This window comes from Lutra lutra, chromosome 7 (assembly GCF_902655055.1).
Source record: "Lutra lutra chromosome 7, mLutLut1.2, whole genome shotgun sequence".
NCBI classification, from domain to species: domain Eukaryota; kingdom Metazoa; phylum Chordata; class Mammalia; order Carnivora; family Mustelidae; genus Lutra; species Lutra lutra.
Genome location: NC_062284.1, coordinates 244,291 through 262,472, shown reverse-complemented (window position 1 = coordinate 262,472; position 18,182 = coordinate 244,291). Strand labels below are relative to the sequence as shown.

Below are 18,182 nucleotides of genomic sequence, written 5' to 3'. Positions count from 1 at the left end.
CCCACCCCACCCGGCCCCGGGCTCAGACTGGGATCCTGAGGCTTCGGGTGGGCTTGCTGCCTACTGGGGAAGACATCCAGTTCTCAGGATGTGGCCTGCAAAGTTCTCTATGCAGCGGAGCTACCGTCCTGTCCAAACAAGTCCTAATCCCCAAGGATCTCTGGAACCATACCCAGCAGTGGCTGCCTACATGCGGTGAGGTTCTAAAATCAGCTGGTCCAGAGCTGGGACCTCGGCTTCTCCGCCATCGTTGCTGGAGGGCCAGAGCCCGTGGCTGCCCCTGAAGCCGTGTGGTCTTCCGCCCCCCGGGGGTTTCTGGGCACCAAGCACGGCAGGGCGGGCAGAGCCCCCAGCAGGAGCCCACAGGGACCCTCGGACGAAGCCCCGTGGCTGGCCAGCACCCTACATCGGGCCGGACCGCACGCCGTGGAGGTGACCCAGCCTGCGGAGAAACCCTGAGACGGGCCAGCTTCACCTGCCTCTGACCCCTGAGAGCTCGTGAAGCCCCCCAGCCAGCACAGTGTGGTTTCCTGGCAGCCCACACCCTGTGCTGCTGTCCCCCGGGGGGCCCGCCAGTCTCCACACCCGAATCTGCCCACCTTTGTGTCTTCTTCGCTGGAGGAAACCTCTCTAGTCCTGCCAACGCACGAGGGGCCATAGTACCACATCTCTGGACCTCCGGTTATCAGTCTGTGAAATGAAACTAAGGTTACTTACCTTCCTTTATTTATCTGTGGTTCAGTTTGAATCGCGTGAAGATCACTAACGGTCACGGTGAAGTGCCTGGCCCCATGCCTGAGCTATCAGGCCAACGCCAGATGTCACGGTGGGCTCGGCATAGATGTCATTTTCCCTGAGAGACTTTCTTGTCCCCCCAGCTGGGCCTCAGTGTTCCTCTGTGCATCAGTGATCACGGCAGGGGTGTCCACCCCAGGCTGGACCCCGTGAGGCAGAATAAGGCCTGTGGGCTTCCCCCGCATAGATGTCCTGTCCTAATCCCGGGACCCTGTGCGAACGGTATGGCAAGGAGGGATTAAGGCTGCAGAAGGAATGAAGGCTGCTAATCGTCCAGCCTTGGGAAAAGGAGATTATCCCGGATTATCCAGCTGTCCGGGTAATCACAAATCCCCTTGTAAATGAAAGAGGGAGGTAGAAGAACCAGAGGTTTCAGGGACACTGCGGCCGCCATTGTGAGCACTGCAGATGCCCGCAGCCCAAGCCGAGGAGTTAGAGCAGCCTGTGCAAACTGGAAAAGTCAAGGAAATGATTCTCCCATCCTGCCCCCAGAGAGGAACGCAGCCCCATGGACCCCTCAATTCTAGCCCTGAGCCTCCCGTCAGAATTCTGACCTCACAGGTCAGATGAGATGATACAACCGTGTTGTCTTTAAGCCACTGGGTTTGTTCCAGTCACTATTGAAAACCAATCCAAGCCTCACGTACATTTGATGGGCACAATAATCTGTCATCGTTCTCACTCTTATTGTCCTAACTTTACGACTGAGGAAACCACAGGCCAGAGAAGTTAGGTAATTTGCCAAAATTGCACAGCTAGTAAGTGCTATCAGGTCTTTTGATCCAAATTACCAAAAATGAACAAAAGCACAAATTGACTGGAGCTACAAAGGGATTTATTGGCTCACAGAACTGAAAAAATTTTTTAGAAGTTCTTGTGGAGAACAGGAAAGGTTTGATCCACAAGCTAAAAGGATGACACCAAGGACCCTGTTTTCCTCCATGTCTCCTCTCTGTTTTCCACACTCTTTGCTTTCTTCTCAGTTTCCTCACAGTGGACACCACAGCTCCGGGCCCACCATGGTGGTGGTGAAGTGGCTGCAGTAGCACCAGACATCACCACCTCATTCCCCACAGCTTCTGGAGGAGAAAGGAAAGCTTCCTTTTCTCAGCAAAAGTGTTGTTGTGCTTTGTTGCTTCTAATGATGCTCATTTCCAATTCCTGAGCCAAATTCTGAGTCCATTGGTGGACCTGTGCGTGGGGGATGGGGAAGGGCCGAATTGACCAAAGGAGAGTCTTAGTCATTTGGGCAGAAGAAGCAGAAAATGGATATCAAATGTCCACAGTGCCGGCTGAGAAAGATCCCAACCACCAAGTTTCTGAGTTCAAACGCTACTGCCTCCTGGTAACATTGTTTTCTGGCTCTGTGGACACATCGTCCGAGAACCTGTGTCCTGCCTGGGCTCAGAGATAAGCTGGGAGCTGTCCTAACCTCCCGTGCATCCCCAGCCCCAGAGCGGGGCCAGGCTGAGGTCGGCCATCAGAGAAACGGGAGCTGTGCTGGGTCTGTTCTTGCCAGGAGGCTAGCCGCCCGCTCGGCTGCCCCTGCCTCGGGCTTGGTGAGGGAGCTCCCCGACCCCATGCTTCTGAGAAAACAGAAGGACTTCAGCCGGGATAGAAGTGGCTTGAATTTGAAGGGAGCGGCGTGCTTCCTGCAGCCAGAAATTCCTGAATTCGAGCTTCATGGGGCGGCTGCGAGGGTTTCCATGAGAAAAGGTGTCTCGCAAGGAAGAGGTTTGGAGAGCTGTTAGTAGTTACGAATTTCCTTAACACCTAGAGTGACGTGCACTTTCCTCTTCAGTATTCTGGAAGGCGATAGGTCACAGCTCAACAGTTGTGGAACCAAATTAAAGTGTCCAAGTACCAAGAGTCCAAGAGTCAAGCGTCTATCATGGGATTTTTAAATCCGAGTTGTGTTTTCAGATTCACTGGAGCAGCTTCCCATTTACTGAATTCCTGCAGAAAATTATCTTTTAAAGGAACTGTTTCATAATTCGAATCATTTATGTCTAATGTGCCTGTTGTACAAATTTGGGGGTTCTCAGAGGCACGGTCCAGTTTCTCGCACTCCCTCACTCACCCATGCGCACAGTCGATGAGACGTTTTGGAGCCGCCGCCACGTGCCGGGCCCTGCGCTGGGAGAGAGGGACGGAGGGTACATACCTGCCCCTCGCATTCAGGGAATGGACAAGACACCAAGAGTGAAAGCCCAGGGAGCCACGTGCTAGGAGGGGGGAGCCCAGGCAGCCAGGAGGGCAAGAAAGACAGAGCCCGAGGCCGGGGAGTAGGAGACCAGAGAGAGCCATGAACACTTTGCAGAGAGGACCCTCCACCACTCCAAGGCCGGCCAGGCATCAGCTGCTGAGTGTGCCTGGGACCCAGGTCGTGCCTAGCTTGTGTCCGGGGAGAACCAGGCAGCCTCTGTTCCACATAGCAACAGTGTTGGGAAGGATGGCTTGTGTCAGGAGGTAGGACCGGACAGTAGGGGAGGATCAGGTCCAAAATGGCCTCGGCTACTGGGCAGGGAAATTCAGATTTTCACCTTAAAGGAAATGGGGGGACTCTGAAGGATTTTAAGCAGACAGGAAGAAGAATATCCTCGGGCCGTAACGGGGGTCGGGACCGTGGTGAGGGGTGGGCAGGGAGACCCACTAGGAAATGACTACGAAGTTAAACCACGTAAAAGTCGGGGGTCTCCCCAGCAGATATTCACTGTCTCACAGTTCTAGAGGCTGGACGGCTGACACCCAGGTGTGGACAGGGCTGCTTTCTTCAGGGGCCGGGAGGGACAACCTGCTCCCGCCTCCACTCCCCTAACTCGTAGCTGTATTACCCCTATCTCGAGTGCTCCCTGTGTGAAGCTCTGTTTCTTCATGTGGCTTCCTTTCCTTTGTGCGTCCACGTTCCTGTTCTCTCTTCTAAGGACTCTGGTCCCGGGATTGGGACCCACCGTACTCTGGTATGATCTCCTCTTAGCTAATTACACCTGCAATGACCCTATTTCCACACAAGGTCACATTCTGAGGTACCGGGGGTTAGGACCTCAACACATGAAATTTGGAGGGATGCAATTTAGCCCGTAATCGCCTTTTTTGAAATTTATGTTCTGTCATTTTATTGATGGTAATTCTGAGTTTTCCCCTAGAAAAAAGATATAACGATTTGAGGAATAGTAGCCTTTCCTATTTCTTTCCTATCTTATCACAGTTCCAAGGACACTGTTCTGTAAGCCTTCACTGACTTTGTAACCACTTGCTGGCAATAGGTAGGGATTTTAGTGAGTTTCTAAAAAAAGTTTAACATGTGCTCTAATCCTAGCAGCTAAACGAAAAGAGTTACCTGCTTCAGGATACAATAGACCCCTTTGATTTCATACTCCAGGTGGAGGCCAGCGGCGCCTACCTTACCTGCGATCAGACTCAGCCGTCTTCCAAGGTGTTCTTGATTTTTTGAAGATACAGCATTTATTGTGAAACTATCAGTAACCAAATAGTCCACCCCGCCCGCCCTGGCCGACCGTAGATTGGATGAACATGGCAGGACTCAGGGCTTAGCGACTAAGAGCCCATCCGGAGAAGATTCAGAAAGGTGTGGGGGCCTCCGTCCCACCCCTCGTACTAAATGAGCCTAGGGCAACCCACAAAGCTATGGATGGGGTAGCAGTTGGACCCCAGAGTCCCATGGACTCGAACTTAACCCCCCGATCTGATTTTCGGGAAGACGTGCTTGGTTACCAAAAGGGAACTAAACCAAGTCAGGTGCCTCCTGGTATGACGCCATGAAGGGGACACACCATCACTTGTTCCTGCGAAAGCTGCATCATCTAAATTTCATCCCAAGAAACAGTCAGGCAAACCGAAACATAAGCATACGGTGCAAACAGTGCGCCCGCATTCTTCAAGGCAGTTGACGCCATAAAGGAAAATGAAAAGCTGAAGGACAGTTCCAGATTACAGGAGACGAAAGACACCGACATCTAAGTGCAATGCCTGATTCTGGATTGGATTCTGGATTGTTGAAAGAAGTTTCTAGAAAGGACAATATTGGGACAGTTGGCAAAATTTGAATATATGTTTTAAGTTAGGTAATAGTGCTGTAGCCATGTTAAATTTCCTGAATTTGATCATGACGCTCTGGTTGTGTAAGAGATTTTTCTTGTTCTCGGGAGATACGTGGGTGCAGTGTTTGGGGCTGAGGTGTTGTAACCTCTGTAATTTACTCTCGAATGGTTCAGGAAGAGCTAGAATAAGAAATAATGAGGATGGGTGACTGCACTCAGCGGTGCTGTACTGTCACTTGAAAGTTGCTGAGACACTAGATATTAAAACTTCTCATACAAAAAAACATAACTATGTGAAGTGACAGACATCTTAATGAACTTTATTGTAGTAATCAGTTCCAAATACACATGTTTTCCCATCATCATGTTGTCCACTTTCAACTTCCACAGTGTTATGGCCAATTACACCTCAAGCTGGAAAACAAACTAACAAATGTCCCCAAATATTGAGGGTCTCATTATGCAGTGTGTAAACAGAGAGAAAGATAAAGCAAATGTGGCAAAATGTCAACACTACATAAATCTAGGTGGCAGGTATGAGAAAGCGTATTGTAATTTTCTCACAATTTCTGTATCCTTGAATTTTTTCCTGAAATAAAAAGTTTAATTGAAGAAAAAGAGACAGGCCTGCATAGGCCACCCGTCTAAGGGCACTGGAGTATCACAAGGGTGAAAAATCCCAGCAGGAAGGGGACCTGAGACAAATGTATTGTGAGATCATCTCTTGGAAGAATGCGGATGTGGTTGGGGAAAAATGCTGGGACCTAGGCAGAGAGATGGCGTTCCCAAGGGTGACCTATAGGATCAACAGGCGATTGCGGTCCGTGTGTGGCCTTTGGGGGAAGGTCCTCCTCTGCTCTTCTCATTGAACTTCCTCATCTCTCTTCTAAATAAAAGCCAAATGCACATTTTCTAAGTGTTGAAAGGAGAACCAAACGATTAGCCTTTGTGCGGCCGGATGGACACCCTTGAACAGGTCATTTCGTTCAGTGGGCAGGCTTTAAATTGGTATCTACTCTGTGCCCGGCGCTGTATTCGATGCTGGGGACAGCATGGGTCCTCCCAGAGCGTGTAGTCTGTTGGTATGTGGCAGACACTGGGGGTTGCCAACCTCACCGATGTTCCCTCGTCTTCCTTGCTAATAAAAACTCCAATTTTGGGGGCACCTGGTGGCTCAGTGGATTAAGCATCTGCCTTTGGCTCAGATAGTGATCCTGGGGTCCTGGGATGGAGCCCTGCATCGGGCTCTCTGCTCTTCGGGGAGACTTCTTCTCCCTCTGCCTGCTGCTCATGCTTTCTCTCTCTGACAGATAAAATAAATGAAATCTTTAAAAAAATAAACAAGTTCACGGAGCTCTAATTCACCCATTTTAAAACCTTTTTATTTTGTGATCTTTGTAGATTTAAATGCTGTTGTAATAAGTAATAGAGAGGCTGTGTACTCTTCACCCAGTCTTCCCCAATGTAACAAAGCACAGTAACAAAGTAAGGATATGGACATTGATACAATCTTTTCACCTTTCAGACTGCTGCTCCTTTGCCAGGCCCACGTGTGTGTGTGTGTGTGTGTGTGTGTGTGTGTGTGTGTGTGTGTGTGTAGGTGTGTAGTTCTATGTGATTTTACCACTCATGTGACCATGACCACAGTGAAGATACAGACCATTTCCAACGGTCCGTCGTGCTGCCCTTTTATGATCTCACCCACTTCCCTTCTAGGATGCGCTCCTCCGCCCTCCCTGAGCCCCTGGCCAGCGGCTCACCTGTTCTCCGTTTCTGTAATTTCCACATTTTCAAGAATGTTGTGCTAATAGAACCGTACTCTATAGAACTTTTTAGGATTGGCTTTTTTCCTTCAACTTCCTTCCCTGGAGGTCCATCCGGTTGTTGTACTATTAGTTTCTTCCTTTTTATCGCTGAGTCTCCTCCACCCTGAGGATGGGCCACAGTTCGTTTAACCACATGCTTTTACCACGTTTGCCACTTCACCCACTGAGCCACCCAGGTGGCTAAAGTTCTTTGCTTTTTTTTTTTTTTTAAGGCAATAATGAGTCCAGCCCCAGGACACATGGTGATTGATCTAAGTTAGTGCTTCTCAGTGGAATCAAGACATTCAGAAAACAGGACGGTGTTTTTGGTTGTTGCTGTAGTGGGGGAGCACTTTCGGCGGAGTTAACAAACGTCAGGCTGCCTGCACCCCACAGCGCACAGCTACACAGGAAAGAAGCAGACGAGCGCCCCCACAGAACACGCTGCCAGGTATTTGGGTGCATAACACACTCACAAATAGAAAAGCAAGAACAACAGATTTGTTTACAAGTATATGAGCCTAAAACTTAATGCCATTTACAAATAAAATTAATCTGGGTATGGTTTTAATGTACACTGAATTTCCCAGGTATGCAAATATTGCGTAGAAAGAGGAAAGCTTGTAATTTACTTTGTTTGGCACTTTACCAAGAATTGTTCACTATTTCAGAAAATCAACATACAACGCTTCCCGCATTGGAGTCATCGATACATTTATTACTCTCCCCCCATGGCCTGTATGATATCACGTATGTGCGCTTATCATATATATGCCTTCATGATATATATTTATGCACTATATACTTCATCCTTATTTTGAAATGTCAAATGTAAATGAAAAAGCGTTTAATATTGTGTTCTGTAAAGCCACTGTAAGTAGACACTAGCATCTGAGACACCATTACATCATATAGTACAGACATGCCTGTGTCCTATATATTGTAACAGTATTTACTAATCAGTTACTTTTGTCTTTCCTTTATATTACAGTTAGGGCATCATGTAGATTATTTTATTGTTTTGTGCAAGTTATTGGTGAATTTCAAGCCAGGGTAGTAAAGGAGACACTCCAAAATCATACGCCTTGAATGGGTGTTGGGTTTGATGGGGTGGAGAAGGACTGATTTGATTTCTGGTCAAAGAGAGGTCTGGAGAGGATCTTCGGAAGTCATGTTGGTAAAAGGAGAGAGATGCTCTGGGGCGCCCAGCTGGCTCAGGGGCGCGTGGGACTCTTCATCTTGAGGTTGTGAGTTCAAGCCCCAAGTTGGGCATGGAGACTACACTAAGAAACAGTACTAAGAAGAGAGGTGGTCTGCACCAGCTCCCCCTTGCTTTGGAAAGTTGTAGGACACCATTATGTTTCTGCATGACGGGGTCATCCTACAACCACGAGGTGACAGGATCCTTGATGGTGTGACCGAACTGCGGCAGCGGCCTGGGGACAGCTCTTGTGGGTTTTGTCACGGGAGATAATTACAGGTCTGTATTGGTTAAGCCACTACTCCTAGGGTACTCTCCCATACAACTCTCCCATACATCTAACCGGAATGTGTGAAATACCGTAAATCTGCAATTGCAATCAAGTGTAATGAAGTGCATTATCTACAATATAGGATAGGGAAGCATTTTTTTTTTAAGATTTTATTTATTTATTTGACAGAGAGAGATCACAAGCAGGCAGAGAGGCAGGTAGAGAGAGAGGAGGAAGCAGGCTCCCCGCCGAGCAGAGAGCCCGATGCGGGGCTCGATCCCAGGACCCTGAGATCATGACCTGAGCTGAAGGCAGCGGCTTAACCCACTGAGCCACCCAGGCGCCCCGGGAAGCATTTTTTTTAAATTAAGATTTTATTTATTTGAGAGAGAGTACGAGCAGGGTAAGAGACGGAGGAGGAGGCTTCTTGCCAAGGAAGGAGCCTGATGGGGGGTGGGAGTGCTCAGTCCCAGGACCTTGAGATCAAGACCTGAGCCAAAGGCAGACACTTAACCTACTGAGCCACCCAGGGGCTCGAGAGGGAAGCGTGTCTTCACTTTCCCAAAGACTCGGGGCTGGGAAAAGTCAGCAAATATTTCCCGTGGGAAACGCTATCCGGACTAGGGCCTGAGGAGGAGCCGGGGTTGGCCGGAGAGGGCAGAGGTTATCACAGTGAGCGCGGTGATTCTGCCCAGAGAGGTTCTCTGGGGCACCCAGAGGTGTGAGGCAGCCGACCCCGAAGGACTCGCGGAACCTGTGGGCTTGCTCGTGCACGGGAACCGAGGGCGAGGCCCGAGTCGCTGGGTGCCGCTGGTTGAGTTTGTTCACCGCGGGGAAGTGAAGGCTGCAGTCCGCGGTGCCCGGCGCCCTCGGCGAGCTCGTCTCACCCCTGCAGCACGGCAGGAGCAGGCGGTCGGCCTGGACCGGGCGGAGCGCAGACAGGGTCCGCACGGATCCCAGGACGACGCGTAGGTTTCGGTATCGGACCGCGGGGGCACGGTGCCGCCGCCCGCCGAGGCAGGCATCTGGGAAGGACTCGTGGGCCTGGGGGGACTCGGGAGTGTCCTGGGGAGACGCTGGGTCCGGGGTGTCTGTGGACGTGGCGCCGGAGGACACGCACGTCTCCGGGCTCCGGCGCCGCAGGCTGGGGAGCGGCACGAGCGCGGCCGGAGACCCAGGCGGGGCGGGCCGAGGACGGGGCTCGGGGCTCGGGGCGCAGCGCGGAGCCCTGATGTCTCCGGACACCCCGACGCCGAGCGGCCGGCACAGCAAGCGCAGCCTCCGGGGCGGGAAGGGAGGAACCCGGCCATCGGCCGAGGCCCTCGGAAGCTGCCGGGAGGCAAGGCCTGGGAACCGGCTCGGCCCGCGCCCCGGACCCTCGGCGGCTGGGCGGTGGGGGCTCGCGGGGGCCGGGGCTGGGGCAGAGCGACCCGGGGAAGCCGAGCGCAGCGTCGAGGAGGGGGCCGCGCGGCTCCTCCGGAACTCGCCGCCCGAGCACCGCCCCCAGCCCGAGCACCGCTCCCACTCCTGAGCGCCCCGCCCACCCCCGAGCACCGCCCCCCTCCCCCGAGCACCGCCCCCACCCCCGAGCACCGCCCCCACCCCCGAGGACCGTCCCCCTCCCCCGAGCACCGCCCCGCGTCTTTCTTTGTTTCCTCGTCCGGAAATCTCGCGACAGCCGCGCGGCAAATCTCGCGAGCGCAGCCGCGCCGGGCGCCGCGGCTCTCGCGGTGTTTGCGCGAGACAGCCCCTTCCTGCTCCCCCGCCGGTCCGCCCGCCTTCCACCCCTCTCCCCGCCCGGCCTCCCCCGCCGTCCCCCGCGGGCCCCCTCCGCGCAGGGATACTATGCTCTCCGGAGATGGACGCCCCCGGTGCAGGTCAGTGCCCGCTCGGTGCCCCGCGGCTCGCTCCCCTCGCCGGGGGTCGCTCGGCCGGGGCTGGCGAGCTCGGGCCGTGCTCCCTGGGGGCCCCCCGCCGCCCTCGCCCGGGCCTGGGGCCTGCGCGGGGCCCGCCGCTGCTCGGCAGTCCTGGCGGGGGTCCCGCGGGCCCCTGCTGGGCCCCGCCGCCCGGCCCGAGCCTCTCCCTCTGCTGCGGCCGCGGGCCGGGGTGGGGGCGGTCAAGGCCGGGCTCCGGTCAGCCGGCTCCCGGCGGTGCGTGCGGCGGTGGGTCTCCCCACCCTCTTGACCTCCCTGCCCCTCCTGCTCTCTCTGCCCCTGCTCCCGGTCCTCTGCTCTTCCTGCCCCCTGCCTCCCCTGCCCCCTGCCTCCCCTGCCCCCTGCTCGCGGTCCCCTGCTTTTCCTGTCCCCCTGCTCCCCTGCCTCCTTGCTCCTCCTGCCGCTACTCCCGGTCCTTTGCCTCCCGGCCCCTGGCCCCCTCCCCGCTCCCCCTCCCCCCCCCCCCCCCCCGCCCCTGACTCTCCTGCCGCTCCAGCCCTTCCTACGGCCTGCCTCTCCTGCTCCTCCTGTCCCTGCTGCCCGCCCCCTGCTCCCCCGCTCCCCCCCCCCGCCCCTGCTTCCCTCCCCCATGCGCTTTCTGCCCCTTGCTCCTCTGTCCCTCTGCTCCCCCTTCCCCCCACCCCCAACATGAGAGGGAACACTCATGCTGTCTGAGGGGGCTGTGCTCCTGCCTTCTCCCCTGGGCTCAGGGCGCTGCCCTCACGGAGGGTCTTGCCCACCCACAGCCATGAGTCTACACAAAAGACCTGATCTGAAGGTTCTTCTCCACCCGCCCCCCCCCCCCCAGGACGTTGGGAGCTGGGGAGCCCTCCAGTGAGACCCCCAGGTTCATGTGATGCAAAACCAGAAAGAGTGCTGCCTTGGCGAGAATCTTGATTTACCCAGACATTTTCTCGTTCATTTCTACCTTCAGTCTAAGACTAGTGGTCTTCCCTGCTAAGTTTTGTGTTTTGGTGTCCTTTTGATTTTGTCCACATTGTTGAATGCTGTGTAAAAATCTGTCTTTCGGTTATTTTTTAAAAAAATCAATCCTTCTGACAGTTGTCAGGTTTTCAGATCGTTCTGCCTGTACTTAGCATTTTTCAGGACTTGTCTTCCTAAAAGGCCTGTACATCATTTAAATCATTCTTGTTTTTCCTTCCCTGGTATTCTTTGTTACCACATTTCAGGAGTTGATTATCTTACCTGTCTCTGTTTGACAGGAGTCATAATTTGAGCTGTGTTGTCCAATACCATGGATCCTGGCCATGTGTGATTCAATTTAAATTAATAAAAATTAAATTTTAAAGTTCACTTCCCCCGTGGCTACAGCCACATTTCAAGTGTTTAGTAACCACTTGCGGCCTGTGGCTGTCCTACTGGATAGCGCAAGTAGAGAGCATTTGCAGCACTGCAAAAAATTCTTTTGGACAAAGCGGGTTTCCAGTTATTTTCATTTTAAATTAAAGCACTTTGTAGCTGTTTTTAATGAAAGTATAATTTTTTTTTTCAGGATATGCTTTTGAATACCTTATTGAAACATTGCATGACAGTTCACGTAAGAAGTTCTTCAATGTACCTAGACTTGGAGGCACCAAGTATGGTAATGTTGCTTAATTTGGGGGGGTTTGTTTAGTTTGTAATAATAAAAATGCATTTGTTAAGCTGAACTGAAGAAATGTTAAATTACTCTCACCATATTGTAACAGGCAAACCTACAGTAACCTCTTACAATTTAAAAACTCCCCTCAGAACAACTTTTGTTTGAGGGTGCACGTCCATCCCTTTACTTCTCATTTAAAAATGTAAGTTAATTTAGCCATGACTTTTTTCCATGGAGAAACTAGTGCAATTTAAAAACAACAACAAAAAAAACCTGCTGATGCTATTCTACACCTCTTAAGTGCATGCTTTACCTTTTCAAGAGAACAGAGCCCAGGATTTTTTACCTGTCCTACGTGGGTAGGACTCGTCAGCGGGCCCCCAATCAGAGTGGTGCTCTGGGGCTGGGCATGCTGTGTCCTGGCCTGTGCGCCACCTTTGGGCAGCCCTTTCACTGAGATCTCAGGAGAGTGAACTTGGCTCACCTAGGGAACTGGGTGGAAGTCTTGACTTTATTGACAGTTGAGCACCTGAACCAGCCAATGAAGGCAACACCTGTTGGAAGAGTGGTTTTTGTGTGTGTGGATTTTCCGGGAAAACTACTAGGAAAATAAATGCCGAATCTCTTGCAGTGCGTTTTGGAGGGAGCATTTTTTTTAATCCTTTTCCTTGTACTATTTAATTGAGGTTACTTCTGTGATTTTTCTGTAGATTTTGATGTATTCTAGACTGCCACTAGCAGTTTTTCTTGTACATTGTGAGAAAATTTAAATATTTTGTAGAAGAAAGCTGTCTTAGAAATAGGTTGCTTTTATAAATAAGAGGTTCAGCAGAATGAGAGCAGCCATTTCTACCATGTTTAGGTGCCGGCATTCGTATCAAGAGAGGTTGGTTGTCTCTGTAAGTGCCGCATGTCTTTAATTCACAGGGATTTCATCCTTTTCGCCAACGACGAGTTCCTGTTACTTTTGAAAACGGAACACCTCAATTGCTTATACATCAGAAAGATTTTTTATTTCGCTTTACTTCCTTGTAATACCTAGTGATTCTGTCCTGGAAGATTCTTAATCCATATTTTATAGCTTAATAAATACTAGAAGAACATATGTGCAGATAGTTTAGAAATTGGGTGTAAGTTCTTTCTGTGGATCATTTGTGGAGATGTGCCCACATGAAGATGGTATATATTTCTGAAATGCAGAAAATCAGCAGGAAACTTTGAAAAATAATTAAAATGCACTAAGAATGGTTTATGATGTAAAAGCTAAATTTTCTCTGGAAAATAAGTTTTCCTAGGCATCTAGAGATAACTGAGTTTCAGAGTATCCAGGGTTTTTATAACCACGGAAAATACAGTAATAACACAGCTGTAAATAGAAATGCTTTCAAAGCAGAGATTTGGCTTTTATTTCCCTGGGATTAAAGCCCTGTTTTATTCATGGAGTGGTTATTATGAAAGGCTTATTAATAATTACAAGAGCAATTTCTTAGTAGTTACTTGAGGGAATAAAGTTTGAAAGCAGAACTGACTTGCAGAGAGGAGTAACTGGAGCAGCAGGTTGTTTTGCTTGTTTATCATCAGAGCAGAGCGTGTGTGTCACCTTCTGGAGAGACCACATTGAGTGTCCTCACCGACCTGCGCTTGGGGGGTATCCTGCACTCGGGGTGTCGCTTGGGGCTGGGCTTTGGGCCCCTATACCGGTGCCGGCCGGGTGGGGAGCCCGCCGTGGTGTGCTCCCTACTAGTGGGGGGTGTGGGGGGGAGTGTGCTCCGTCCTCTCCTGTCCCGGGGAGGACAGACAGACGGGATGAGCTCCTGGCAGCCCCTTGCTTGCGTGTCAGGAATGCTTGCAGCACCGGGACCTGAAATCCTTCCGAACGATGACTTTAACAAATGGAGCAGAAATCCAGAGTTGGCAGACTGGGGCTGTGGCGCAACAGGGTCAGCAAAGACCAGGAGCCATGCTTCTTGTTTTCTGTTTTGGTCTCATGCTTTTGGTGGCAGATCCTGGTGCACCTACAGGCCCTGCCCAAGTTCTAGGCCGCTGGAAGGGGAACGGGGAGAAGAGCTCCTGAGGGGCCCTGCATCTCTGCGGCCAGAGTGTCCGGAAGACAGAGGGGGTAGCCTTCTGACATTAAGGGGGGATGGCGCAGAGAGAAGCACTTGCACAGTTGGGGAACAAACCGGCCTGGACTCCTTCCCTGAATGCCTCCTCTTCCTCTGTCTGTCTTTCCATGGGGCACAACACAAATCATTTGATTGCTGCTTTTTTACTGCTGTTTTATCTTTTTGCTTCCCAGGCTTTGCCTCATGGGATGTTTACGGAAGTGGACACGTTGCGCACGTCGATTCCATTTTGGCCTTATATAACTTCACTTACAGCAAACTGCCTTTTTAGGGATCCAGAGCTGCCTGTGTGGCCTTGGAGCGCACTGACTGCGGCCTTGGAGATATTGAGTAGCTGTTCCTGTGAAAATAGACCTGTTTCCAGGGGCGGGGGGCAATCATTGTCCCGGAAAGTCAGAGGCTGCTTTCTGTAGAAGTGAGGCCTCGAGCTGCTGGGGACCAGAGGGCTCATAGAGGACAGTCCACACTTGGGGAGTTAGGTGCAGGGCAGGCCTCAAACGGGTGGAAGGGAAGGTGAGGGGGGTGGGGGAGGCCGTGGAGGGCTGCCATCCGGAGGCCTGTTGCGGAGACTAGCTGTCCTTGAGCAGTGGGGCCCCTGTCGTCCGTCCTTCAGCTCCACCTAGCCACCCCGTCTTCTCCCTCCCTGACCAGCAGAGCCAAGGCTGGGTTTTCCAAATCCTAACTTGCAGTCTCTGGAAAAAAAAGTCTTACATTTTTAGAGGTGTTTTTATTGTTTATAAGGAATTAGAGTGGGGTTGAGAATTGCAAAAAGACCCCATTACAGGCAGTGCGGAAACAGTCTTGTTGTGTAGGTACAACTATATGTAAATGTGCTACTTTGAACAGAAACACACGTGATGTGTGTTGGTTCATAACCTTTGCTCATTTGTGCACTTGCTATCTTGTGACCATCTTTCCGTGTCCTGGAATGCTGGTGTCCCGTGCTGTCTGGAGTCTGCTTGGTTCCTGAGTCAGGGAGCGTGAGTTCAGGTAGTGGGACAACTCGACTTCGCGGCAGCCTCTGACGGCCACATGGCCCATGTGGGTGCACCATGGCCTCGTCCATATTGACACACTGCTGTTCTGTATGTGTGACCTTGCAATTTCGATGCGGGCTTGTCATTCTGTAGGGTTAGTGGGTTGGAGATGTGCCGTTCTCCCTGCCCTCATCAACGTTTGTCTTTTCTACTTTTACTGTATACTGTGTGTTCAGTTTTCACCCTTGACATAAGGAACAGAAACTTGGAGAAAAATGTTGCAATTTCCAGACATCCGAAGAAGCAGGCAGAAAGCATAGTTAGCGCTCATGGGGACCAGGGTTTCTAAGCCAGAGGCTGTTCCTTTTGTCACTTGAGGGCTGCCTGGTGTCTGTCCCTTTGCCCTGCAGTCATCTGTCTCTGCAGCCGGCTTACTCATTTTGTGTAAGGCCCAGAGTAGCCACTCTTGGGTATGCTCTTACCATTGTCTTAACCGGCCACTTAAGACTGGTTGTGGCCAGAACTGACTTTTTTGCCTATTTCTTTAGCCTAGTTTGGCTGGGCTTGTAATGTGGTCTGTTGTCGGAGCAGTTACCTTGCTAGGAGGGACAGAAGTCTGTGTTTTCTAATCGTGTCTCTGTCCTGGACTCTGGAGGTGGGCTGTGAGGTGGGTTAGCAATGAAATAGTTCGCTTGGTGTGTTGACACACAGTGCATACCTTTCCAAGGATTACTTTTACCTAATATGATTCTACTATTACAGGTATGACCATAGACTCACTGACCCTTCACATTTTGTTCCAAGGTTCTGTTGATTTTATCTCTGCTTTTGTTGACGTTTTCCGTTCTAGATTCGGCCCTTTGGGTGGCCAAGAAGAGACACCCGCTACCTTAAATGAAGTAAGATTGTCATGATGCTGAGCTCCCAGGCTGGTGAAATGTGGTTATATCTCCAGAAAAAGGGCCAGAATTGAGGAAGCTCTGTATTTTCTCTCTCTCGGCTTCAGATTTTCTGTGCCCTCCACTGCACTGTAGCCCAGCCTCCTGCCTGCTGACTATACGGGGGCCCTTAATGGCAGCCTCAGCCCCTAGCTTAGCTCTGAACACCTTGCTGGTTAAGTCTGCGTACTTACTGATTGCAAATTCCTGGGAGAGGAATGTAATTGTTCTCGTGTATTTTCCCTTGTGAGGCTGTTGGTCACCGACCTGCCCTGGCTCTGGCTTCCGTGCTGTAGCCAGGGAGGTAATGGGACACAGAGGACTGTCCGTTCCATGGGTGGCTGTTTGCACAGGCTTCACAGAGGTGCGTTTCCTGGTTAGCAGCTGCTGCCATATGACATGCCCACCAGGAGAGAATGGGGAGAGTGGGTGTTTCTGCACTCTCATCAGTAACGGTACGATTCTTCTTATCTTCTCTGCCTTTGTCAGTGGGGAAAAAAATCTGGAAGAAGCAGGAATTGGATTTCTGTTTTTCTGCCTTTTTAGATTCTATTTGTGGCAGTATTTTTTTTTTAAACAGGTCAGTTCTTTATTGGAAATTTATCCTATCTGGCTTGGTACTAGTTAGAGACAGAAATGAAACCTGGACTCTGATCTGATGTGGGCGTGAGTTAATCCTGTGGCCAGATCTGAGGGGGTTACGAGACCTTCTGGAACACTTTGTTAATCTTTTCTCCAGGTTCCTGGCCTTGACCAGGGTTTCTAGGTTCACTCTGTAGCTCCTCCGGTGAGTGCTTGCCCACGGTCCTGGCCCTATCTCTCAGTCTGGACTCCAGAGCTACCCTTCTTGGGGCTTTAGGCAAGTCTCGAGTGTTTGTGACTTTTCCCCCTTCCTTCGCTGGTGTGTCTTCCATCCCACTTAGTGTCTCTGGGCCCGGCTGTCAGCCAGTTCATGTTGCTGTCTCCTTTGGGTGATTTCTGCACCTGTTTAAACTTGGAATTTTCACGTGTGCAAAATGAACAAAACCGTTTTACATGGTCTGTACATCTTCATAATATTGCTTTATGGTGGGCAGAAAAGATGGTCTTATCTGCCCTTTTTACACATGGGGAAAATGAGTCTAACAATTAAGTAACTAGCCCAGCATCACATTCTCTTGTAAATGAAATTTGGTCTTAGACCCCTCTGTCTTCTGCTTGCAGACCAGTGCTGGATTTCCCTACTCCGCACCATTGTTTCCCAGCTTGAGAGCAGGAGTCAGAGAGGTGCTGGCGTGGAGTACTGACCGTGTCCGTGCTATAACGAGTTCTGTCACTGTCTGTTTGAACAAGGTCCTGCTACCCGTACCTTAACCGTCTCTGTGGTGGAGGAGAATCTCGAACGTCCCACTGATCATGAAGCGGGTGCTTGTGGGCTGTTGGTGGAGGCTGTGTGCCTGTGCTTGCGGGGACCACAGACAGCACCACTGCGACAAGCCGGCCATTCTGGTGGAGATGGTGGCATGTATGAAGGGGCAGAAGTGGGAGGCTGGTGTTGTAAAATTTTTTCAAACTTATTTTAAGAAGCCAGAAATTTGGGTTTTCATATGAAAAAGTTATGGTTTTTCAATGTTGGAAATTAAACTGAAAATGTTAAAATGCTACGGGACAAGCACAGTCCATCCGCAGACCAGCAGTGTGATCCCCAGACTAGGAGGTGAGCTGTACCGCCCAATCGCAGCGGCAGCTGGTTAGCCTTGAATGGGCTGCTCTGGGGTCCCTGAGGCCTGTTGTGTTGTGTCACATAGTAGACCTCAGCGTCTTTTCTCAGAGTCTGAGCCACCTGTGGGATCTTCCGCTAATCCATCACAAGGGTATCATTTGTTACCAGCTCATTTCAGAAGTGTGATAACACAAATTACCTACTTTTGCTAGTCTAAGTTACCCATTTGTCGTGGTTCCCATGTGTTGTTCATTACCTGTCCATCTCGTCGTCACACAGAAAATTAAGGTTTGATCTCAGAAGTTGAGACTTAATTAAAATGAACACCTTTTCTGCTTCATCACATACGTTCTAAGTGAAGCAGGTATTTTGTATGAAAACAAGCAGGCGATGAGAACGAGGACAGGTTGGTCCCACTGCCTTGAGCTCTGCTGGGACGCCAGCTGTGCGCCCACTGTTGTTCTGGCGCCATCAGTGCGTGTGTCAAAGTGGTGACAAAGCACATAATGTCTGAGTTGACTTTGCAGGTTCCGGAAAGAATTTTAGGGGCCTTCTGGAGTCCGGGGACCACTGGCATGGGGTAAGCATGGAGGCAGAAGGCAAGCAAGAGGATCTGGGTGAGAAATGAGAATGCTGTGGTGGATGGGCAAGATTTGGGGGTAGCGCTAGAAGTGGACAGATTCAAAAGATGTGTGAGTGGTGTCAAGGACGCTGCCTAGTTGTGATGGCGTGCGCCTCGGGTGGGCGCTGGTACTGTTTACTGAGCTGG

At 51.0% G+C, this 18,182-nt stretch overlaps 1 protein-coding gene across 1 annotated transcript in view; it reads left to right on the top strand.

Moving 5' to 3' along the window:
- The first annotated feature begins 9,861 nt into the window (after positions 1-9,861).
- The window catches only part of IREB2 (iron responsive element binding protein 2), a 41,756-nt gene continuing 33,435 nt past the window's right edge, over positions 9,862-18,182 (top strand). Inside the window, exons 1-2 of the mRNA XM_047738876.1 lie at positions 9,862-10,010; positions 11,581-11,670. Of these exons, the coding sequence (XP_047594832.1) occupies positions 9,992-10,010; positions 11,581-11,670 (109 nt within the window). The 5' untranslated portion in view covers positions 9,862-9,991. The remainder of the gene's footprint in view (positions 10,011-11,580; positions 11,671-18,182) is intronic.